Source organism: Leguminivora glycinivorella, chromosome 5 (genome assembly GCF_023078275.1).
Source record: "Leguminivora glycinivorella isolate SPB_JAAS2020 chromosome 5, LegGlyc_1.1, whole genome shotgun sequence".
Lineage (NCBI taxonomy): Eukaryota > Metazoa > Arthropoda > Insecta > Lepidoptera > Tortricidae > Leguminivora > Leguminivora glycinivorella.
This window is the reverse complement of record NC_062975.1, coordinates 20,951,874-20,977,968: the sequence shown is the minus strand read 5'-3', so window position 1 is coordinate 20,977,968 and position 26,095 is coordinate 20,951,874. Positions and strand designations below refer to the sequence as shown.

The following is a 26,095-nucleotide window of genomic DNA, read 5'->3' as shown; positions in this document are numbered from 1 at the left end:
TTTAACTTTTCCCTTAATTTTTGTACAAAGTTGACGGGAATTGCTGAAATAACTAAAAAAGAAATAAAAACAAAAAAATAATATGTCTGGCTAATGTATCTAAGTGGGAGTTTCAAAGGCTTCCAAAATAGATTAAGACTGACTCAGATTGACAAAAGGTTGCCAGTTTTTATTTGGGATTAAATGGGATTTTATTTTAGTTTTATAATTTCGACTTTATTTTTGTTACCTTTTGATGACACCAGGCAGGCATGTGCAGAATGATTTAAGATTTTATATTTAGCGGATCATCCATTTACTAATGTTACAAATGGGAGTGTGTGTGTGTTTGTTTGTCCCTCTTTCACGGCAAAACGGAACGACGAATTGACGTGAATTTTTAAGTGGAGATAGTTGAAGAGATGGATAGTGACAAAGGCTACTTTATTTTGTCTCTTTGTAACGCGAGCGAAGCCGCTGGCAAAAGCTAGCAATACAATAAAGAGTAGTAGGTTACTACTACGGAAAATATTAATCGTCCACTTCATCATCATATACAATACACCCTGTTTTCATTGAATTACGTTAACTTTAAGGGAAGGTTCTTTAGATCAAATACAATTAATTTCTCTAAGAAACTAGCGTCTTAACTCTTGAGGTTATCGAGTTGTTAAAAAAATAAAGATAATTGCTGAACACGTGTGTCACAGCCTTTACCAATTCCTAATGTAATTTTTTTGACATGCGCCGTCAATCACTTGACACTAACTTGAATGTTATTCTTAAGGGTCTCTCACACTAATAAATTCATTTGCTATGTATGAAAATGATGAAAAAATAGATAGATTTTTTTGCCTATTTAACTAAAAGTGATATACATGGCAGTTCCTGATAATGAACCTAACGACGTGTCGCATTTAACGGAAAACCAAAAAAATACGGCGTATATTATATTGGCTGTACACTTAATAATAATGTATTGTTAGTATTTAGTCCATCACTTTCAATAGCCCAGTTCATTTTAGGTTCGATTAACTCTCAAATAGTCCTTACACCCTGGCGGGTGTTACCTCTGCGTGTGTCCCATGATACCGGTAAGGGCAACACCCGCTCGGTGTACCCCTTACATTTCATTAAAGTGTCAAAAGGGCCTCTACGCGTTGGTTTCGGCCCCGCGCACGCCTCCCAAAGGTCCGGAACACCATTGTTCCGTCATGGGAAAGACATGTATTGTTAATTCAGTCTGCTCAAGAGGAAGCTGTTTTGCCGAGATGTCAAACCGGAGTTATTTATGCAAAGGTTAATTGTGTCGCTTAACTTCAAACCTGGGTAAATCCATTCTGCTTTAAGGTTGAATATGTATATAAAAAATATAATATGATCTGAAAAATAATCAACCTTAAAGCAGAATGGATTTACCCAGTTTTGAAGTTAATCGACACAATTGGAACTGTAAATAAATGCCCTGTCCCATAAAAAACACCTTTCAACACTTTTAATCAATCCTGTTTACATGACGTGCACCGCACTCCCAAGTAGCCGCGTTCAAAGGTGTTTTCACACGTCTTCCAATAACTTCATCCGTCGTTAGCTCGTGAAAAAACACCCGGAGCCAACGAGCCGAGAGCGCAAACACAACAGTAACGAGCCAATCACGGGCGCGGCAAATATTAAACGTCTCGTGTTGTGTTTTGAAGGATGTAAACTGTTAGGCCAAGCATAAATAAATAAATAAAAGAGGTATAGACAGCTGTACTGGTAGACGTTAAAGAGGTAAAGAGGGTGGAGGAGAACTGTATTAGGAGATAAACGGGCATTTTCAGAAATTGGGACACAAAATTGTCGTCACAAAACAGACATCGGGTTAATTTTTGTTAACAACTTTCACTAATTTTGGGTCCCAAGTTTTGAAAATGCCCAAACACTTAAAAAGTTATCGGCCCATTTTTAATTTTTTCGCTTGTATCTCAGTAACTATGCATCGAAGAGACGTGATGGTATTAGAGGATGAGGGTGATGCACCAGAGATGCGCTACGTGGCTGTGTTTGATATCCACCAAGCGCTGTGCTTTGCTAGTAGTTAGCTAAGTAGGGTTCGGGTTCGACTATCTATACTTCTATACTAATATTATAAATGGGAAAGTGTGTGTGTCTGTTTGTTTGTCCGTTTTTCACGGCAAAATGGAGCGATGGATTGTCGGGATTTTTTAATCGGAGATAGTTGAAGGGATGGAGAGTGACATAGGCTACTTTTTGTCTCTTTCTAAAGCGAGCGAAGCCGCGGGCAAAAGCTAGTATTTTATATCGTCGTAAGACTGTGAGTGGCACTGCGGATCCGGTTAATTCTGGTCTTCGGGTCGCCACACCAAGTAAGCCGCTCTACGCTGCATTACTCCGCCGTAGCCGACGAAGTGGTGGAGTACGTTCGCCAGAAGACTGGCTTCACGATGAGGGTGCAACAGCTGCAGTCGCGTCACTATGTGCACTTCAGCTCGTTTGTTGTGCGCGTGCCGCGGCCGCTGCAGGACACCATCGCGAGTGCAGACTTCTGGCCGAAGGGTGTAGTCTTTCGACGGTTCCGGGGCAACCTGCCGAATTCTACGCCCGGACAGACGACGCAACGAAGCCTCGACGTTACGTTGTCACCTAAATCTAGATAATTTGTGATGTGTTGATTTTTTCTCACTTTGATATTGTGTTTATTTGGTATGCTTTTATGTATTTTAGTTACAGTGCTTTGGTTTTTACTGTCATACTGTGTAACGTATTTGAAATAAAAATAAAAATAAAATAAAATATAAAGTAGGAAAGTATCAAATAATTAATATAGCTATATTATCGGATCGTGCAAATTATTTTTGAGAATTCTTAAAACTAGAAGATGTTCTGACTAGAAGTAAAGTAACCTATTGTTAAAATTTGGTAACTTCGCCTATTAAAAGAAAGACTTTCGGTACAACAGTAAAATTATTCAACTTGTTCGCAAATGTTTTCCAAAATTAGACATTCAATATGGTTAGACCAGAAACGTCATAAAACCACTTATTTCATAAGCAGCAGAAACAAAGCATTACAAAGCTACCGTCAAAGATTTCAAAAGTCAGGATAAGACAATTCAATAATTTCTAAATTCCTCGTGTCGCAGGTAGCAGGTTCGAGTCCTGCCGGAGGTGTGAATTTTTCCATTTTTCCTTTAATTTAAAAATATGTAATATCGCTCGCAGACGTTTCTGCATGATAAAAAACAAATTTAGTATGGGTTAGCACATTGTTACTCGCGAATTCTCAATGTAAATTGAGACTCCAGTGCCTGTTAAGATTTATTCTTACGGGTAGATGTTTGCTATAACGCCACCCTAAGGCGGTTGAGAATTGAGGGAAGGCATGGATAAATTCGCACACATCCAGCAGGCCTCCGTGGCGCAGTTGGTAAGCGCGATGGCCCCGGCAAGGCCAAAAGTCGCAGGTTCGAGTCCTGCCGGAGGTGTGAATTTTTCCATTTTTCCTTTAATTTAAAAATATGTAATATCGCTCGCAGACGTTTCTGCACGATAAAAAACAAATTTAAATCTCCCCGTATTTTGACGTACTTACATGCAACAAGTCATGTAAGGGCTAATTTAAATCGTGATCTTGGTAAAAAAAAATACACGGACACATCACGATCTAAGTCCCGATTAATATAAAATGTTTTGATCACGAATGCCACGTCCTGACGAATTTATATATAAATCGTCATTCAATAAACAAGTTATCATAACTCAAATTGGAAACTTCTGGAAATCTCACAAATTAAATTGGCAGTTAAAAACTGGTGCCCGAAATACATTGCTTAATAAAGTTTTGTTGCGAACAATCTCTTCAAAGGGCCGTTTTCTGTGCCTAGGGTTGGCGACTGGGGTTTTCCGATTTTTTTTTGTGTTAAGCAAGTTGAAAAAAAAATCTTGTGGTAAAAAATGTTATTAATGTAAGTAAAAATTAAGGCATTTAGTCCACCATTTTTTGTGTTTGTATTTTTTATTGTGCCATAAACTTTAAATATATTATACAAGTATCAAGAACGATTTAATACTGGACTGACAAAGGCCATGCAATACAGCGTACCCCTGAAATGTATGGGCCTTTTAGACTTAAAACTATGTAGATGGCGCTGTTTCGCAGCCTGAAAGTGGCCAAAATCATATTTTCCTCAAAAATTTTTGCGTTTTTATTTTTATAAGACCAAATGAAATATTTCTTTTCCCCTCACTAGCTCGGAAACACGTGTTTTGTCCTTTAATACCAGCGGGTAAAAACGCATTTTATCCACTAGTGGGTAAAGTAATTTGACCTTGAATAAAGTCAAATTAACTGCTTTAAAATTGATAAAAGTAGGTGAATCTAGTAATAAAGATGATTAACCACCTGTGGAATTACTGGAAGCAGTGATAAACGCATTTTTTGCGTTGTAGTTTCCTCGCTATAGTGAGGGGAAAAGTTTTGTGTAACACTCGGGTGCAATCCTTTCACTTGCTCGTTTTTCAATTCCACACTCGGCGTTAAAATACAACTTTGCCCCCTTGTATAACAAATAACTATTATTTTAAAATCATTATACGTCAATACACATTTAAAAAAAAATTAAGCCTCATCAGTGTATTTTTTTTTTATTGTTCAGAACACATACAGTCATATATCAAATAACATACTCGTAGGTAGCAAACATGTATAAGGGATAAAAGACCTGGAGGTTCATAAATGTTTTAAAAAGTAGGGTATACATCAAAAACATGCAAATGCGTCTTTGCGAGGAGAAAAACATATGATAAATTTACTTTAACAACAAAAGTTTAGATCTAATAAGTCCTTTTAAAGCTGGAAGTGAATGCATAAATGGATCGATGTCATAGAAATACTCATTGTAATTTTTAGATACACGTTTGAAAAAAGTATGCCTAGAATAATTAGTACGTGCGAAACTCACATAAAACAAATTTCGAGGACGTAAGGAACGATGCGGTACATTAAACATAATATTTTGTAGTAGATTTGGGCTATTAATTTCATTTTTTAAGATTTTAAATAAAAACATTGTGTCTATAAAAAGTCTTCTATTACGAAGAGAAATTATGTTGAAATGCTTAGCCGACCTGGCTGATGACTCAAATAAAGTGCCGGTTCTGTAACAGAGTGCTCGTAAGAAAACATTTTGTATTCTTTCTAGGCGATTAATATGGATATGGTATTGAGGAGACCAGATCACAGACCCAAATTCCAGAATACTCCTGACATATGAATTAAATAGTATTTTAAGGGTGCAGGGGCGCCTGAAGGGTTTACTCATTCTTAGTATCATACCTAAATTTTTGTAGGCTCGGTTACAAATGTTGTCAATATGAATATTAAAATTAAGCTGTGTGTCCATAGTAATACCTAAATCTCTAATAGAACTAACTCTAGTTATCTGCTTTCCATTTATTAAATAATTAAAATTTATTATATTTTGTTTTCGGGAGAAAGTAATCACAAAACACTTGTCTAAGTTTAGGTATAGATGATTATTTCTACAATATTCATAAAAACTGTCAAGATCATGTTGTAAGACATGACAATCCGCTTCAGAAGATATAGCTTTAAAAATCTTTGTATCATCAGCATAAACAAGGTAAGTGTAGTTATGAATGTTATGATAGTATTGAATAGGTGACGCTAAAAAATAAAGGTACGATTCTTAGTTTGAAGTATGTAAATCCTATACATATAAATAATCCTTGCAAATATCGACCTTTTTTCCGTTTGCAAAAAAACAACTACCTACAACAGGCAACCCTAAGTATAAATATTTCACATAATTTTCCTCGATTCCTTTTAGGACGTGTTCAAACATTTCCTTCGATTTACCTTTGTTTTTGATAAGCACACGGGACTGTTCCCCAGATCGTTGATTACTGCCGTGCGAGGACAAATAACGTTTCAGAGCGTAGTCAGGTAGCTATTGTAACTATTGCATGAGGGATCAAAGTGGTCAATTTGTTGTGGGTGGTAGTTTTTTCTGTATGTTGTGTGTAGATATGACAATCTAATGAATAATGTGGAGATGTGACGTCATTGTGTCGCAAATTGTATACTATTGTAGGTCTTCCCCCCCTCCTGGCTTAGTAATGAAATGGTACGCTGCACAATTTATCGTGCGTGTGTAGAGATGGGTAACTACCCAGGTAAATACCCGACGGTGGGTATTTACCGGGTAAATACCCGATATTTACCTACCCGCGGGTAAATACGCGGGTATTTTCATTTTTCTTCCAAATTCGACGTTTTTAAATGGTGTTTGGGCTAAAATCGATTAATTTAAGTCAGTCTTTGTAATTGTACACATAATGTTTATTCAAATTGAGAACGAATAGGTTGCTATGAGATAAAATGTGATTTTAGTGTATCACTCCAACTATAAAAATCGTGTAAAATATCATTCTCTGACATACCGAAATAATTTCAAATGCTTTTAGTATAAATTATAAGTCTGATAAATTAAAACTATAAATAAAAATATGTGAATAAAAATATTTTAAAAATCTCTTTTTGAAGCTCATAACTCATACATAGTGTGTTTTATGACAAAAATGCATATAAACTTTTTTGTAGGAAATTGTGTCTACTTTAGTTCGTATATACAATACTTTTCGATATTAATTATAGTTTCCATGAAATATGAAAAAAATACATTTTACCCCCCCCCCCTAACCCCACCATAACCCCCTCCAACCAGTACTAGGAAGTTTTTCTTTATCGTATAAATACGACTATTTAATACAATCTAAAAAGCACACATAAAATATTTTTTTTTCAATTATTTTTAAAAATATACATTAAAACTTCTGTAAACTTAATTGTATATTTGACTGAACAGTTTCGTTTTAAATTGTGTATAATAATTACAATCACTAACTTAGTATTTATCTCCATTTTAACACAAATCAGCATGTCCAACATGAAATGAATCTACCCGTCGATTTGGGTAGATACGGGTAAATACCGGGTAGATAGGTATTTACCGGGTAAATACCTGGGTGGGTAGATTGGGTATTTACCCACGACCCATCTCTATGCGTGTGACATTCATTCAATTAAGTAATTTTTACGTGAAAATATATCTAAATAATAGTTTTTAACCCCCGACGCAAAAACGACGGGGTGTTATAAGTATGACGTGTCTGTCTGTTTGTGTGGCTGTCTGTGGTATCGTACCTCCCGAACGGATGAACCGTTTTAGATTTAATATCTTTGGTTTGAAAGCTGAATTAGTCTGGAGTGTTCTTAGTTCTTAGCCATGTTTTATGAAAATCAGTCCACTATGTCGGAGTTTTTTCAAAATTGTAATTTTGTGGTTAGATTATTACGAAAACCACTGCCACTGCACGGTCAGATCGTATAAGATTAGCATCTGACTACCAATTAGACCCTATTGGGATTAGATCGGTTTCCTCCTGGTTTTCCTTCACCGAAAAGCGACTGGAAAGTTTAGACTTTTTTAACCTTATAACAAAATTAAATTCTATTTAATTTTATTTATTTATTTAACCTTTATTGCACAACATAAAGTACAAATGGCGAACTTAATGCCTTAAGGCATTCTCTACCAGTCAACCATTGGACCAAACAGAAACTTACAATTGGTGCGGAAAATAAAACAGAAATTTAAATAGATATAAGTCACTATCTAAATACTATATGCATCATCAATATACATACATAAATAAGTACAATCATATACATACATAAACTAACTAAAATATATAATATACATATATATACATATATATAGTACCCATTTAACCATTACTGTCTAACAACGTTGGTGTACCTGCGAGAAGTGTTTACGTAATTGACGTTTGAAGGAAAACTTGCTCTGTGCTTGTCGTATTGCGAGAGGGAGATCGTTCCAAAGACGAATTGCCTGCATAGCGAAGGAATTTTGATGTTAATGTACGTTATAATTAGCCCTTTTCAATGAGATTAGATGTTTATTTTCACATTTTAATCAAATCCAGCAACGAAATGGCGACAGTACATGGATCGCAAACTCATTAACGCAAATTCATCGACCTTTCGTCGGAGCACGTATTGTTGGTGGGTGCCTCTAAGTTTCACTCACTCTCATTGAGTGATTCTAGGAACCGGTGTACTCGTATTTGCGACCTCGGGCGTGTATGTATACCTACTAGCTTTTTATCGAACGTAATCTTTTACCAATTTTTAATAAAATATATTTGCCTCCTTTGCTCTCTCATAGATATTTAAAGGTGAGATTAAGTAAGAGACATTACGTATTTGAGAATTAATAAACGATTCATCGGTCTTTCGCCGGAGCACGTATTGTTGGTGGGTGCCTCTAAGTTTCACTCACTCTCATTGAGTGATTCTGGGAACCGGTGTACTCGTATTGCGACCTCGGGCGTGTATGTATACCTACTAGCTTTTTATCGAACGTAATCTTTTACCAATTTTTAATAAAATATATTTGCCTCCTTTGCTCTCTCATAGATATTTAAAGGTGAGATTAAGTAAGAGACATTACGTATTTGAGAATTAATAAACGATTCATCGGTCTTTCGCCGGAGCACGTATTGTTGGTGGGTGCCTCTAAGTTTCACTCACTCTCATTGAGTGATTCTGGGAACCGGTGTACTCGTATTGCGACCTCGGGCGTGTATGTATACCTACTAGCTTTTTATCGAACGTAATCTTTTACCAATTTTCAATAATATATATTTGCCTCCTATGCTCTCTCATAGATATTCAAAGGTGAGATTAAGTAAGACACATTACGTATTTGAGCATTTTCAGAATTTGGGACCCCCCAATTAGCGTAAGTTGTTATTTAATAAAAATTAACTCACTGTCAGTTTTGTGACGATAATTGAACATGAAATTTCTATAAAAATATTTTTTTTGTGTTAATTACATAAACTTTTAGCGATAATCTACATTCAGAATGAAAAAAAAATGAAAATTTTTTAGACAGATTTTATGCTTAATTGTCGTCACAAAACTGACAGCGAGTTAATTTTTGTTGACAACTTACGCTAATTAGGGTGGCCCATATTCTGAAAATGCCCATTTGAGAATTAATAAACAATTCATCGGCCTTTGGTCGGAGCACGTATTATTGGTAAGCTAGCACTCTCATTGAGTGATTCTAGGAACCATTGTACTCTACTCGTATTGCGACCTCGAGCATGTATACTTGCTTTTTTGTATCTGGTGTAATCTTTTACTTATTATCTATTGCCTCTAATGTTCTCTCATCTAATGAGACATGTACGGTAATAAATATAAGTCACTTAAGGATAAATAAATAAATAATTGGCCTTTCGTCAAAGCACGTTATTTTGATGGGTGCCGTTAAGCTTCTTACTCATTATAAACTGAAAATAGATATCATACACGAAAGAAAAACCGACAAGGTCCACTGGTGTCTGAGCCGGGAATTGAAACCGGGTCTTCAGCTTTCGCGGCTAACGTCCTTACTCATTTTCATTGGGTGATCGTAGGAACGGGTGTATTGTGACCCCGGCTGTGTACACTAAGCGTATTTGTCAATAATCATCTGATGTGAGATATCTAGTGTGGACTTGAAAATTAAAATGACAGCATCTTTATCGATCCACGTGGGTAATGATCTTATCGCTCATTACCCACGACGGCACGATGGCTTTAGAGTGAGTGATTGTGCGTTTGTTTGTGCAAACAAAATGTTACCGATTATCTCCTAAACTACTAAACCGATTTTATCATTGAGTGAATTTAGGATTCAGTGTTGTGTATTGTGATTTCGGGCGTATTGTTGTACTTATTTTTCTGTGTAAGGTAAGGTGGAGCAAGATTAAAGGGTTTTTCTTGTGGATTAAGATAGAAAGCCGCTTGACATATTTCATCTTACCCCTCAGGAAAAAACCTCCAATCTTCGCCTACATTACCTTACTTGCCTCTTCGGAAACTTTACTTGCTTATGTATTCGTGGATTATAAATTCATTAATAAAATAATTAATATCGATATTTCATCGAAGGATGATAAGTCTGTTGCTGGAACTTGGCCTGCGCACTACCGTGCGCTTAGATGTATCTAGGCTTCTTGCTTGTTTTGAGGCTTACCACGAACCACTCTACTCTCTACTACCTTACCTTGTTATCTAACATGGCAAAGTTTTTACAACTATGGAAATGATTTATTCGAAACCTTGAACGTTTAATGTAATTTATCAGTTTTTAAACATTAAAGTAGTTTTGAAAAATCCTATAAGATTTTAAATAAATTCTTTAACTTTGCCAGTCTTTTTGAAACTTTTATGTATTGCTAAGTAATTTATTGAATAATAAATTAGATTAATATGTTTCAGGTGACCTTAAAACACTAATGTGTCTAGTAAACTTTCCATTTTTAGTTTTAATTTTTTTATTAATAATACTTAAATATTATACTTTTGCACAAGAAAGGGGACAAAGCCGACATAGGAAACTATCGGCCAATCAGTCTTGTATCCCACATATATAAAATATTTATTAAAATTATAGAGCGTCGCATTGCCGGGCAACTCGATCAACACCAACCGCCCAATCAAGCTGGCTTTCGTCCAGGGTTCTCCACCACCGATCACCTCCACACAATCAACCAGGTCATAGAAAAGTCTACGGAATTCAAACTCCCCTTATACCTAGCATTCGTAGACTACACCAAAGCATTTGATAGCATCACACATTCCGCCATAGTAACCGCACTTCAAAACCAAAATATCCACCCCAGATATATTAGCTTAATTCAAAACATATACAGGAATAGTACAGCGGACATAAAACTTCAGTACTCCGGCCCGTCGTTTCCTATACAGCGAGGTGTCAAACAGGGTGATCCGCTATCTCCAAAATTATTCACCAGCACCCTTGAAGAGGTTTTTAAAAGCCTGGCGGTTTCCTGGGAGAATAGAGGAATAGTCGTCGGAGACAAGAGGTTATCAAACCTTCGCTTCGCCGACGACATTGTCCTCTTTGCTTCCTCGGAATCCGAACTGCAAGAAATGCTCCAAGATCTGAGCAACGCAAGCTTTCAGGTTGGACTTCGAATGAATCGTGCAAAGACACAAGTGATGACCAACAGCAAGAAACGTAGGGTCGAGGTAGATGGGCAGAATATACAATATGTCGACGAGTATATTTACTTGGGCCAGCTAGTCTCTTTCAGCAACAGGCAAGACAAAGAAGTCGAACGCCGTGTCGATAACGCTTGGAAGAGCTACTGGTCCATGAAGGAGCTTATGAAGGGAAACCTTCCACTGTCACTCAAGCGAAAACTCGTCGACATGTGTATTCTGCCTGTCCTAACCTACGGCGCCCAAACATGGTCACTCACAGAGATTCAGAAGTCCAAACTGAAGGTTTGCCAACGCGCTATAGAGCGCAGCATTCTAGGTGTCAAAAGGACCGATCGAGTCCGAAACACTACGCTGCGCTCCAAAACTCGCATTGCTGATGTTGGCAAAAAAACCGCCAGGCTTAAATGGGACTGGGCCGGCCACGTGGCAGTGGGCCAGGTGGGCTAACATAGCCACCAAGTGGATGCCGACGAAGAAGCGAGGGCCGGGCAGGCCCAGGCAAAGATGGCGAAACGATCTTGACGCCTTTCTGAAGAACTGGCCGGAGGAAACAGAGAACAAGGAGTCATGGAGAGCCAGGGGAGAGGCCTTTGCCCAGCAGTGGGACACTCATATAGGCTAACAAAAAAAAATACTTAAATAAAAATTCCTTACAATAAATATCATAAACTACGCAATTAAAAAAAAAACTAAAAATCTTAGTCTAAATAGGGCCCCTGAGGCATAGTGCCCAAGATGCTGGTAGCATTTCCTCGTTTAATCGCAACTAACAATCGTTTACACTCATTATTCTCATTTTTCACGTCACAATGTATTTGGGCGTCTTAAAGTTAGCAAGTAAAAGTTTTGAAGTTTGAAAATCTAAGTCAAATCAGAGGACTCAAGTGACTCAAAGACACTATCACTGAACAATCTCATAGGTGTTGAAGTCGCTACTCGGTGTAATCCTCGAGATTATTCTAAGAACGGCCTTGGGACGCTGCATACATTAAACTACACCACTTTGTATGCATACGGTATGTAAACTAAGGATCTGTCGGGGAATTGAGGGAATTACCTGGATAGTGTTGGTTTCTTATTTCTTAACTAAGTGCTTGTCTTGATACCCCTTTGTTACCTACCTTATAGAAATTGTATGGGGATTTGTCGTTATTATACAAATACATACAGTTTTAATATGTTAAAAACTAAAACGATTTATCTTAAATATTTTACACATAAATCACGAGAAATTAAATAACAGATGTATTCATCATTATTTTTAAAATCGGGACTTAATCGCGTATAACTACATATTAAACTGACCTCCAACGTTTCAAGGACGGCGTTGTCCCCGTGGTCTCGGAGAAGACTGGCTTGAAATGACATCAACACCTTCTGACAGCCGCGCGAGTTTTTCGAACTACCCGCACTTGGTTTTGATTATCAACTTGAACTGTTTGCGCACTAGGGATGTTACTCTGTCGACATACAACACTGACGATATTCGATTTAACGACTGTCGATATTATTTTCGGCTTACACTTATTAATGACAGGATTCCATGTGGATGAGATCCTAAAACCTTCGTCCCGATTGAAATTGCGATGTTTTTTGATTTCAATGGCTTCACGCACTTTTCTACTGTAGAAATGGCGTTCCGTGGAAAGGACTTTAGGGTCATGTAGTTCGATCCAGTGGTTTGGCCCTGACTCTAACAAATGTTCAGCCACGGCAGACTTGTTGACCTGACGATTTTTCACAGCCGCGATGTGCTCCTTTACCCTTTCTTCTATGGTGCGCTTAGTTTCTCCAATGTAGGAGCTACCACAACTGCAATCAATTTTATAAACGCCAGGTGATTGAAACGGTATAACGTCCTTAGGTGATCTTAGGCTTCCTGCAACTTTGGATAATGGCGTGTACACCGTCTTTATAGAGTACTTTCCAAGTACTGTACCAACCTTATCCGTCACACCTTTAACATACGGCAGAAATGCCGGTTGTCTGGACACCTCAGGACGTTTCCCCCTTGCCTTCCGTCTAGGTTGCCACTTTGATTGACTTTTGATGGGGTTGCCATGGGTAGTCCTGTGGCACCGGTTCTGGCAAACATCTGGATGGAGCATATCGAGGCCAGTGTAGATCTGCAGCCTTGGGCAGTGAAGTTGTGGAAGCGATATGTGGATGATGTTTTCTGTATTATGAAGGGTGGTAAGCAGGAGGTGGAGCAACTTCTCCAATATCTTAATTCTATTCATCCAAGGACTAAGTTTACGTACGAATTGGAATCACAGCGCAGTTTGCCATTCTTAGACGTGAAAGTGATTGGTCGAGTGGACGGAACCCTAACTCACACTGTTTACAGAAAGCCTACGCACACTGACAGGTATTTGAATGCCCTTTCTCACCACCACCCGCGCCACCTGCAGTCAGTTGTCTCATCGCTGGTGAATAGAGCGTATGATCTGTGTGACCCTGAATATTTGAAGGATGAGTTGTCACATATTCAGGAGGTGCTTAGAAGGAACGGGTACAAGAATAAAAAGTGGCAACCTAGACGGAAGGCAAGGGGGAAACGTCCTGAGGTGTCCAGACAACCGGCATTTCTGCCGTATGTTAAAGGTGTGACGGATAAGGTTGGTACAGTACTTGGAAAGTACTCTATAAAGACGGTGTACACGCCATTATCCAAAGTTGCAGGAAGCCTAAGATCACCTAAGGACGTTATACCGTTTCAATCACCTGGCGTTTATAAAATTGATTGCAGTTGTGGTAGCTCCTACATTGGAGAAACTAAGCGCACCATAGAAGAAAGGGTAAAGGAGCACATCGCGGCTGTGAAAAATCGTCAGGTCAACAAGTCTGCCGTGGCTGAACATTTGTTAGAGTCAGGGCCAAACCACTGGATCGAACTACATGACCCTAAAGTCCTTTCCACGGAACGCCATTTCTACAGTAGAAAAGTGCGTGAAGCCATTGAAATCAAAAAACATCGCAATTTCAATCGGGACGAAGGTTTTAGGATCTCATCCACATGGAATCCTGTCATTAATAAGTGTAAGCCGAAAATAATATCGACAGTCGTTAAATCGAATATCGTCAGTGTTGTATGTCGACAGAGTAACATCCCTAGTGCGCAAACAGTTCAAGTTGATAATCAAAACCAAGTGCGGGTAGTTCGAAAAACTCGCGCGGCTGTCAGAAGGTGTTGATGTCATTTCAAGCCAGTCTTCTCCGAGACCACGGGGACAACGCCGTCCTTGAAACGTTGGAGGTCAGTTTAATATGTAGTTATACGCGATTAAGTCCCGATTTTAAAAATAATGATGTGTAATAATCGTGAAAGTTTAAATCAGTGTTTAACAGATGTATTACCAATTTGTTCAATTTGAAGTACCACCTGTAGTAAACATGCTAATAGTTTGCGCTTCGTAACGAATGAAATGCAACTGTCACTAACCCACTACATGAAATAGTGATAGAGAGACGCAAAGCGGTTTTTGGCGTAGCACAAAACGATTGTCCACTGAGCTAAACACCCTGTTCTGACTATTTATCCGAAGACGTGCGCTATACAATTTAATACACACACAAATATACGTATCCTTTATATTTACATATTATATTAACTAGAAATATCTCTTGTCCGCAGAACTGCCCCCAGACAAGCCGACAATAAAAGCAGAAAAGGGATGGTACGCGTCCGGCGATTCGCTCCGCGCTCAATGCTCGTCGCCGCCTGCCGACCCTCCGGCGAACCTCACGTGGCTTCTCAATGGACGAGACGTAAGTATATTTAACATAATATCTAAATACATATATAAAAAAAAATTGGGGACACCTTACACAGATCAACTTAGCCCCAAACTAAGCAAAGCTTGTACTATGGGTGCTAGGCGACGATATACATACTTAAATAGATAAATACATACTTATATACATAGAAAACATCCATGACTCAGGAACAAATATCTGTGCTCATCACACAAATAAATGCCCTTACCGGGATTCGAACCCAGGACCGCGGCTTAGCAGGCAGGGTCACTACCGACTGACTGACTGACATATCAACGCACAGCCGAAACCGCTGGTCCTAGAGATTCCAAATTTGGCACATAGGTACCTTATGAGGTGTAGTGGAGCACTAAGAAAGGATTTTTCAAAATTCACCTCCTAAGATGGATGAAATGGGGGTCTAAAGATCGTATGGGACAACTAGGTTAAATTAGTACGCGGGCGAAACCGCGGGAAAAAGCTAGTTGCTATATGTATAGAAGCTGATAGTATACGTATATACTTATTAATAAATGTACCTATTTATTACAAGCAAAGAGGATCGAGTATTATAGCGAGTTACTGTCGAAGTAAAATGTGTAATCACTGCCATCTCTTGACACAGGCTTAAAACTTTTGAACCTTAGTTTTGAAAATTTGGCCCATATTCTTAGTTTGATATGTTTTAAAATGTCAAATATGAATATTAGCGCTACCTAGCTGAGCGTACCCCAAAGGTGTAATGCCATCTAGGTCACCGTACCTTTTTCTGTATGGTACGTGATGGTACTGAGGTACGTTTTTTTCTTAGACTTTATCTGTTTATAAATTAGTCACCCAAACCTTTCTCGTGAATCGATTGTCGAAAGGCGAATGAAAATCCATTCAGGCCCCGTAGCCGAATGCCATTTCTGCGACGCGAAACGCCACCGCTGATGTGTTTTGCCTCTGCCACACTATGCTCCTCGCGCTGCTCTTCGCACTGCCGCGATGTTGCCCTCTCCGGCCACACACTGCCCTACTCGCGCGATTATCGCACTAGGTTGTTGCCGGCCCTTTGACTCGCGCCAAAAAACCGACAAAATGGGGAGCGGTGGGCATGACGAGGAGCATGACGAGCGGCATGAGTAGCGCGGCCACACTATGCCTCTGCCTACTTCCCTCGCTACTTCCCACGCCGCTCGTCGAGTGTGTGGCATAGGTATTTGGGTTTATCGCAAACAGGCAGGCAGATGCTGTGGAGTACTTTATACTGTGTATAGATTAAAAGAGTCAACGCTGTCAACGTATAAGACACAAGAGTACAACAGTTTAGCCGCAGTATAATAAAGATTACTATCGTACAGTATGGCCACTCCCGCTCCCCGCTGAAAGTGCTTGCCACCCCCTCTCGGTTACTCCACAGTTACCGTCTGTCAAAAACGCGAACAGTCGACCTGTCATATTTCACCCATACAAGCATAGTCTGCGTTCACCTACACGAGCTTAGACTATGTGGTAAGAACGCGCCTCTTTCATATATTTGATCGCCAGTGTCCGAGATGTGGTTTAGCAGTTTAGCAGAGCCACTGAAATATACATTCTTACATTTCCCTCCACACTTATTATGTGTTATTTCTTATGTGTACCGAATCCTACTTGTATTTGGTCACTTTACGCCATACGAGCTTTACGCTGGTTCACCGCCGTCACAATACAGTACAATATCTAGCGCAAAAACGATCGCTATTTACTAAATTTTCTCAATAGCATTTACCAATAGGTATTTTATTCAGTACTTTTACAGAGCAAAGTGAATTTTATAAAATGGAGCAGGTTTTTCAACATTTCCACACAATACTCTCATGTTTGAACAAATTGGATTGAACCGAACTGAACAAATGTTCAGCGCATTGAATCTCTGGCAAAAATTGTAGTAGGTATATTTGTATTATTGAGAAGTGGGAAGTAGTTATATCCATGCTAAGATTAAAGATTTTACGAAATAAGTTAATTAGGTACCTCACACTCAGACACTAGCCAATACTCGTAGGTACCTATAGCCAGTGTCCAGTAGGTATCTACTTTTTTCATCATACTACTCCTCAACGGGGGTACTTACTGTTCATGACAAAAATGTATTATATCATCATCATAATGAGATTCATTACAACATACCTATTATTGCACACATAATGTACATCACGTGACAATGCAATGGTATCATCCATGATCTGGTGATGGAGCAGAAAGGTGACCATAGAAACTGTGTAATGAAATAAGGGGTTTTCAGAATCGTCCCGAAGGGCTAAAGATGACTGCTGAAAGAAAAGAACAGTCGCGAGTCGGCGATAATGTTTTTTGTAAAAAAACGTATTTTTATGGCCATTATGATATCCTAAGCGATATAATAATAGGTTTAGGTATACCTATTCATCATAAATTGCATGAAAACTAGCACAAAATTACGACTCCAACGAAGCATACGATTCAGTAGGTGACCTCGATTACATATTATTTATTTGAGGTCTATGAAGCTGATACTAAATAAATTTAAAGTGTTTTTTATGTCATTTCGATTTATTTCGATTAATAGTTTAGTTTAGTTTATTTATTACATAATGATAAATTACAGTATAAATTAATCTACGTTAACCTATATGAATTAACATTATGATCGTCAATAATGATAATTATAATTAGGCATGCAAACATATAATAGGTACAATAATATTTATGTCCATGATAATCATAAGCAATAGAAAACATGAAAGAACAATTTGAGTTTCAAATGGTATTTCAAAAACTACCGTCCTTAAGTAAATATGTAAACAATAAAATACAGGGTGGCTAGCCGAATGGCACAATCGCTCACGAAACGCTCACGAAACGAAGCGCTAGTAGATATCTATCTCTATCGCGCTTGCGCATTGGCGCGACAGAGCCAGCGGCGTATCGTTTTCGTTTGGCGTCGGAGAAATGCCATTCGGCTACGGGGCCAGGTCAAATTAAAATCTAATAGGTAGGTATCTCATGAATAGTGATCGTCATAGTAAAATTAAAACTATGTCAAAACAATTTAAAGCAGGTTATTACAATTTTAATTCCATATATTCATCTACTGAATATAATGGATTATTCAATAAAAAGTTCCTCAATTGCCGTTCAAATGCTTCGTCAGATACCTCAGTTCTTAATTCGGCGGGTAGGTGTTCGTAATAGACGAAGCGTTTTCCCCCAAAACGCAGTCAAGTAGGTAATACACCACTTCTTCCTTTACTGCGGAATACTCGTGTCGAGTTCACCAGCTGAAACAAAAGAGTTTGTACCTAAGTGTTTTTTTTTTTCAATCACTTTTAAATTATTTGTGGATAAGATTTGATATCCGTAAGAGCAGTGTCCTTGTGTACTTATTTTTCATGCAATCATCACGCAACTATTGTTTATGTGTTATTTGTTGACCGTCAGGTAAGAAAAAATATTATGAATACTGGTACTGGTACTAAATGGACAGTCACTGGCAATAAAACCGCTTATAATAAATTTCTTGCCATCTAGAGACCTGTCTGCTCTTTTGCCTCCTATTTCATAAAACAAAATCGATAATAATAAATAAATAAACGAGCAAGGTCAACATCCGCTCGGTGTACCCCTTACATTTCATTGAAGTGTCAAAAGGGCCTCTACGTGTTGGCTTCGGCCCCGCGCACGTCTCCCAAAGGTCCGGAACACCATTGTTCCGTGATGGGAAAGACAAATAAATAAATATAATCTACGTTCTTACACAGACTGACTGAGTCACACGGTAAGCTCAAGAAGGCTCGTGATGTGGGTACTCAGCAAACGATATAATTAATATACAAGTACGTATATACATAGAAAACATCCATGACCCAGGAACAAATACCTGTGCTTAACACACAAATAAAATATGCCCTTACCGGGATTCGAACCCGGGACCACAGCTTAGCAGGCAGGGTAACTACCAGCTAGGACAGAGCGGTCGTCGAAAACATAATTATATTATTTGATAATAAGTTACAGAGAAAACTTACTGCAATTTTCTCTCGCCACACATGCCCCATTAGAGTTCCTGAAGAAACCGTCTTTGCAGGCACACTGGTTCTCGCAAAATGCAGTAAAGTGTATCGGGCAAGACACTTGTTCGTCCATGTTTGTGCAGGTCTTCTCCAATGGGCAATAAGGCACGCAGCGGAGTTCCTCGTTCGGAGAGCATGCTGTGTTGCAAAAAAAATAGCTTAGGAACAATAGGTTCTAAGCAAGTAAGAGGTATAGAATAATTCTACGAGATATTACGAAACGTTTCGTTACGACGTTAGATTTTAGCTCATACTGAGCGACTTTTAAGATAGGACCTAGCCCGAAATCCCAAAAAAATTGGTTGTTTCTTACATTTTGGTTGTCTCAAGCTGAATTTTATATGGGAGCTTCATTTATTTCGCGATTTAGCGATTTCAGTTTTGGTCGCATGGCAATATTTACTCAACAACTTAATGTCCTATGTCCCCTAGGTGGGGCAGAGGGCGTCCACAGTGCGCCGCCACCTCGATCGGTCTTGAGCTTCGTGCTTCAATTCGCTCCAAGTCTTTCCAATAGCCTTAGCCTCTGCAATAATAGTCCGTCGCCAAGTTTGCTTTGGACGGCAACTTTTTCTTTTTCCTTGGGGGTTCCAGTCTAAGGCTTGCCTCGGTATATGGTTTAGACCCCTTCGGAGTGTGTGCCCAATCCAACTCCATTTCCGGCGCTTAATCTGCTGGTCGATCGGGGTTTCATTGCAGATTTCGTCTCTTAATATTTACTCAGTGTGACCTAAACATAATAAGTAGGTACACGTATTTGGGGGTTTCAGGGTTATAATGTTTGCTCTTTATGCAGATACATACTGTATGTATGTGTTAAAAATTTTAATTTTGAAAAAAAAAACCCCGACTTTGTGGACCGATTTTCATGAAACATGGCTAAGAACACACCCGACTAATTCAGTTTTCATACAAAAAAAAAACTAGATCTAAACCGTCAAACTTATAATTATAACACCCCGTCGTTTTTGCGTCGGGGGTTAATAGTTATTTGTTATACAAGGGGGCAAAGTTGTATTTTAACGCCGAGTGTGGAATTTAAAAATGAGCAAGTGAAAGGATTCTATAGTTGAACCACGAGCGAAGCGAGTGGTTCGAGAATAGAATCCTGAACTTGCGAGTTTTTTAACACACGAGAAGTAAAATACATTTGCACCCGAGTGTAACACAAAACTTTTCCCCTCACTATAGCGAGGAAACTACAACGCAAAAAAATGCCATTATTACTGCTTCCAGTAGTTCCACAGGTGGTAAATCATCTTAATTACTATATTCACCTACTTTTATCAATTTTAAAGCAGTTAATTTGACTTTATTCAAGGTCAAATTACTTTACCCACTAGTGGATAAAATGCGTTTTTACCCGCTGGTATTAAAGGACAAAACACGTGTTTCTGAGCTAGTGAGGGGAAAAAATACTTACTGCACTTGTCTTCCGTCACACACTCCCCATCATCATTCCTGATGTACCCCTGCTTGCAGGCGCATTTAGGCTCGCAAGGTGCAGGATAGACTTGCGGGCAAGACACGTGTTGGTCGACGTCGGGCCTTCTGCACGTTCTCTGCGGCGGGCATTTGGGCACGCAACCGAACTCCTCGTTGTCTTTGATGCATCCTGTGTTTCCAAGAAAGAATACATTAAGTAGGCGCTGGTCGTTCTGAACTAGAGATGGGCCGAATATTCGGTAAATATTCAGTATTAGTCAAATTCGGCAAATATTCGTATTCGGCCGAATAGTTCAGTTACATTGCCGAATATTTACCGAATAAACAAAGTGAATAAATAGCGTAAGTTGTTTCGTAGTTCATCGGATAATGACATCCTATTTCAGCATTCTAAGGAACTACCAAAGGGAGTTAAAAATGCGTTAAAAATGTTAAAATATAAAATACAATAATTTTGTAAAACCGAATATTCAGTATTAGTCAAATTCGGCAAATATTCGTATTCGGCCGAATAGTTCAGTTACATTGCCGAATATTTACCGAATAAACAAAGTGAATAAATAGCGTAAGTTGTTTCGTAGTTCATCGGATAATGACATCCTATTTCAGCATTCTAAGGAACTACCAAAGGGAGTTAAAAATGCGTTAAAAATGTTAAAATATAAAATACAATAATTTTGTAAAACCGAATATTCAGTATTAGTCAAATTCGGCAAATATTCGTATTCGGCCGAATAGTTCAGTTACATTGCCGAATATTTACCGAATAAACAAAGTGAATAAATAGCGTAAGTTGTTTCGTAGTTCATCGGATAATGACATCCTATTTCAATATTCTAAGGAACTACCAAAGGGAGTTAAAAACGCGTTAAAAATGTTAAAATATAAAATACAATAATTTTGTAAAAAAGGTAAAATAACGTATCTTAACCCACTTAACCCTACCAGCCGGCGTATCATGCTGCCAATTTTATCACTTATCCACGTGGATAAGACATCTGTCACTCTCACACTGACATACTTGCTAAAGCGTGACGGATGCTTTATCCACGTGGATAAGTATAAAATTGGCAGCATGATACGCCGGCTGGTGTTATAACACCGATTCTTTTTTTTGGATTTTTCTAGTGGGTAAGTGACAATATATCAAAATATCCCGAAAAATCCGGGGGTAAGATTTTTTGCATTTAGGGTTATCTGGGTTAAGATACAAAAACCAAAATTTTCTTATGCACTCAGTTATAGAAACTACTCTAAGCCAGGATTTAAAATATGGCTCAACCGAATATTCGGCCGAATGTTCGGTTCGGTAACAGCTGAACCGAATGTTCGGCCGAACATTCCTATTCGGCAAAGTCCGTATTCGGCCCATCTCTATTCTAAACCGTCGACGGCGGCGTCCAGCTGAACGTCGTCTGCGGCGTCTGTATGCTATGTTTGAAACTTGACGACTGGTCTGGCTCAGTCGGTAGTGACCCTGCCTGCTGAGCCGCGGTCCCGGGTTCGAATCCCGGTAAGGGCATTTATTTGTGTGATGAGCACAAATATTACTTCCTGAGTCATGGATGTTTTTTGTGTATATAAGTATGTATTTATCTATTTAAGTATGTATATCGTATATCGTCGCTTAGCACCCATGGTACCAGCTTTGCTTAGTTTGGGGCTAAGTTAGCTAATAGCAATAAAAAAATATGACGAATGATTATGAGTACTCTACTCTGTTCGCACTTGACACCTCTTTGTGTGCGCTACCACAGAGCCTAGCCGAAGTGACAATCATTGACGCTACGTGACGATCGAATCGAAGCGCAGCTGGCTCTGTCGCACCGCTTAAGAAGAGCGATAGAGAGAGAGCGATTGCGATGTTGGCTAGTTCCCCAGATAAAATAATTACTTGATCTCTGACAGTCGTTATTGATAACGTTTTATTGTGAAATAAAACTATAGAAATGGATTATATCGCTTATAATATAACCTAACCACAAAATTAAAATTTTGAAAAAACCCCGACCGCGACATAGTAGACCGATTTTTATGAAACATGGCTAAGCTAAGAACTCTCCCGACTAACTCAGTTTTCAAACAAAAAAAAATCGAAATCGGTTCATCCGTCCGGGGGCTACGATGCCACAGACAGACACACACACTGACAGACAGACAGACACGTCAAACTTATAACACCCTGTCGTTTTTGCGTCGGGGGTTAAAAATTACAATTCATCCCGACGTTTCGAACACTTTACAGCATTTGTGGTCAACGTGTGACACCATAGTTTTATTTCACCTAACTATCGCGTTAACGCGAAGACAATTTAACGTTTTAGGCCGTTTTCACATTATCCGATCCGATATCGGGTGTCGGACCGACATCCTACACCCGATAAATGCTTCCGATAGTGTCGGATGTCGGTCCGATAAAACGCATTGTTCCAAATCAATGAAGTATGATTTTATATCAAAAAATTATTTAAAAAAAGTTTTATATTTAATAATTATAAGCACTATATTTCAAATATTTTATTGTAAAATTAAAATAACGAGCATAAAAATACTCAAGTGGGTGCAGGTAAAATAAATAATTTTACATTTAACTATAATCTACTAAAACATGAAAAAATTAGTATCCGCAATTCGGACCGATGAGTTACTTTTTTTTTCAACAGAAATTCATCATTAACAGCTGTTTAATAGACGCCATTTTTGTCACGCACACTACTACAAACGTATACCTACATTATATACGCACACATACAAATATTATCGGCCGACAGCTGGCGGGGGGGTCCGGCATCGGCATGCCAAAAATGTCGGAAGCGTCCTGCCGATATCGGCAGTTAGATGGTGCCTCGGACAAAAACTGTTGTAGGAAAGTGCCATCTGCATTAAATCCGCAATTTTTGCGTTTTATATCGTTTTTTAGTAATAATGATCTATCAAATACATAAATAAAGACCTGGAAGCGCATAAATCTTATACTCATACTCATACTCATAATTTATTGATAATATATAATTACATGTCATCTTACGTATCTATCTACTATACAAGTAATTTACATCCTTCCTACATCCGATATAGGATCGGATAATGTGAAAACGGCCTTATTGTGTTTTAAAAATATCCTAGCTCCTAGCTATAAACAAAGATCAATCGCAATACACGTCATACATCCGCATTTGACCTCCGCTCACGACTTCGTTGGACACTTGATAACGTAATCGTGATCTTTGAGTAATAATTACTCAATGATCGTGATGGAAAATTTATACACAGTGCAGTGAGGCCATAAGATTTTTTTTTTTAATACAGATGAGGAAATCTTGGCAAAAAAGTTTTTTTTTTATATTTTTGAATATATTTTTACATTTAATATTGCGTTCAAAGTTAATTTTATCCGTGAAACTGGTACTTAAAATGAGTTTGGACGTTTTTTTAACCGACTTCAAAAAAGGAGGAGGTTCTCAATTCGACTGAATTTTTTTTTTTTTTGTATGTATGTTATTCGATATCTCCGAGAATCATGGACCGATTTTCAAAATTTTTTTTTTCATTCGATCAGGTATAACCCCGAGATGGTCCCATTGGCACCAAGTCGGGGTCTGATGATGGGATCTTGGAGAAATCGTGGGAACTCCTCAAATGTTATAGGCACATGTAATGTTTTTAGTGTATTTTTCAAAGGTACACCAGTATTTACGCCTGATGGTGATAACTTTATGTGGCTGAGCTGATGATGGAAGGTCAACTCCTCAATGGTTAGGAGTTAAAGGATAATTCTTTCACTACTGTACATATATTCGGACTGATACATAGAATATCAATAGGAACCACTAAAAATCAACAAATAAATAAACTTTTTAACAAAAAATAAAACCGCCTTCAAAAATAAGCGCGTTACAAAACACGGAGAAACTAAAAAGCAAAAAATAATAAACCTTTGAATTCAGATTTCTTATCGGATTGCAATAATCTAAACATCCAAATTATAAACAAATCAATTATTTTTGGAGTCGGTGCCAGCCTGCGTATGGTTGGGTGGTGCAAACAGGAATAGCAAGGCGATGAACAGGTCTGGTACCGACTACAAAAGTAATTGATTTGTTTATAATTTGGATGTTTAGATTATTGCAATCCGATAAGAAATCTGAATTCAAAGGTTTATTATTTTTTGCTTTTTAGTTTCTCCGTGTTTTGTAACGCGCTTATTTTTGAAGGCGGTTTTATTTTTTGTTAAAAAGTTTTTTTTCTGAAAATCTCGTTTTTGAAAGGTTGTTGACATCTATCAATGTGGATAGTGAGACTACTCTCCATAAGGGCATCACCGTTGGTAAAACGTTCTTTCGTACTAAGCAACAATAAGATTTTTTTTTTTCAATTGGTAATAACTCTGAAACTATACGAAATCCAGAAAAGTATATATGACATTTTAGCCTTAAAATGGGATCAGGAATGTGCTATAGAAATCTCTGCTTGCTCACGAGCACCGTGTATAACCATTGGTTCTTGTTAATATCCAGTCCGTCTGTTCTCGACAGGCTGCTCAAAATTTTGAAATTCAGTGTTACAAATGAAATTATATTGCGGGAAAATTTTTACTTTAACGGCAATGCCTACAGCAGTCGGGAGGACATGCAAAAAATCGGGAAAATTTTGCGGCAGATGACCTGCCGTGCAACCGTGTCGAGGTTAAGAGTAATCGTTCACTTTTCGCAGATATTATTGAAAGTAATTTCTGTATAGATGCTGCGTTCTGTCAGTGTATAGTTTTTAGTGTTAGTGACTCATTGTAAGTCCGTTTTTACATTATCCTATCCAATATCGGATGTCGGAAGGATTTCAATGGAAGAAATCCAAGATGGCACCTGTAATGTATGGAATATCGGTCCTACATCCGATATCGGATCGGATGATGTGAAAACGCACTAAGGGTACAGCGAAAAGTACAAAGACGCCAACGAAAGCAAAATTAAAATCAGGCAATTAAATCATACAAAGGGTTCTTCAAAAGCGGAGTGTACAAGTTTCTAATGGGTCGGCAACGTGCACGTGACACCCCTTGAGTTGCAGGCGTCCATAGGTAACGGTGACCGCTTTCCATCAGGCGGACCGTATACCTGTTTGCCACCGACGTGGTATATAAAAAAAATACAACGAGTCTAATGGGATTATGTATATTTTTAAATTAAAGGAAAAAAAATTCCTTTAATTTAAAAATATGTAATAGCGCTCGCAGACGTTTCTGCATGATAAAAAACAAATTTGGGATTATGTTTGTTAGTGAAATACCGTTTTTCAGATTTATTAAAATTATCAAATACCTCCTGGGTTCTGGGCTGCAGCCGCGGAGATTCCCACAGCTATAAAGAAAACCAGCAAAGCTAATTTCGTCATCTCGCTCGACCTGTTCTGACCAGACTGACTGTTTTCCGCCTTCATTATAATTTTATTGCCATGTACTTATTTGTGGAGTTGTGTCAACACAACCAAAAGGTGACGCAGAAGTGCTTGGTAACAGCTTTTGATTGATTACATAATTATTCTGTGGGTCTAGTGAAAAAGGGTATAACTCAAATTGACTCGGTGAAAAAGGTCACAAGTCAGACGTGGGACTTTATTTCGTAGGACACAGTATTTAAACAAAAACAACTGTCGTTGCCGAACAGACAAAACACATTCGACTAGCGGCTAAAATATTATTATTATAA

At 38.3% G+C, this 26,095-nt stretch overlaps 1 protein-coding gene across 1 annotated transcript in view; it reads left to right on the top strand.

Annotated features, from left to right (window-relative positions):
• The window catches only part of LOC125226582, a 509,615-nt gene that overhangs the window by 372,096 nt on the left and 111,424 nt on the right, over positions 1-26,095 (top strand). Inside the window, exon 4 of the mRNA XM_048130586.1 lies at positions 14,744-14,877. Coding sequence (XP_047986543.1) covers positions 14,744-14,877 — 134 coding nt within the window. The remainder of the gene's footprint in view (positions 1-14,743; positions 14,878-26,095) is intronic.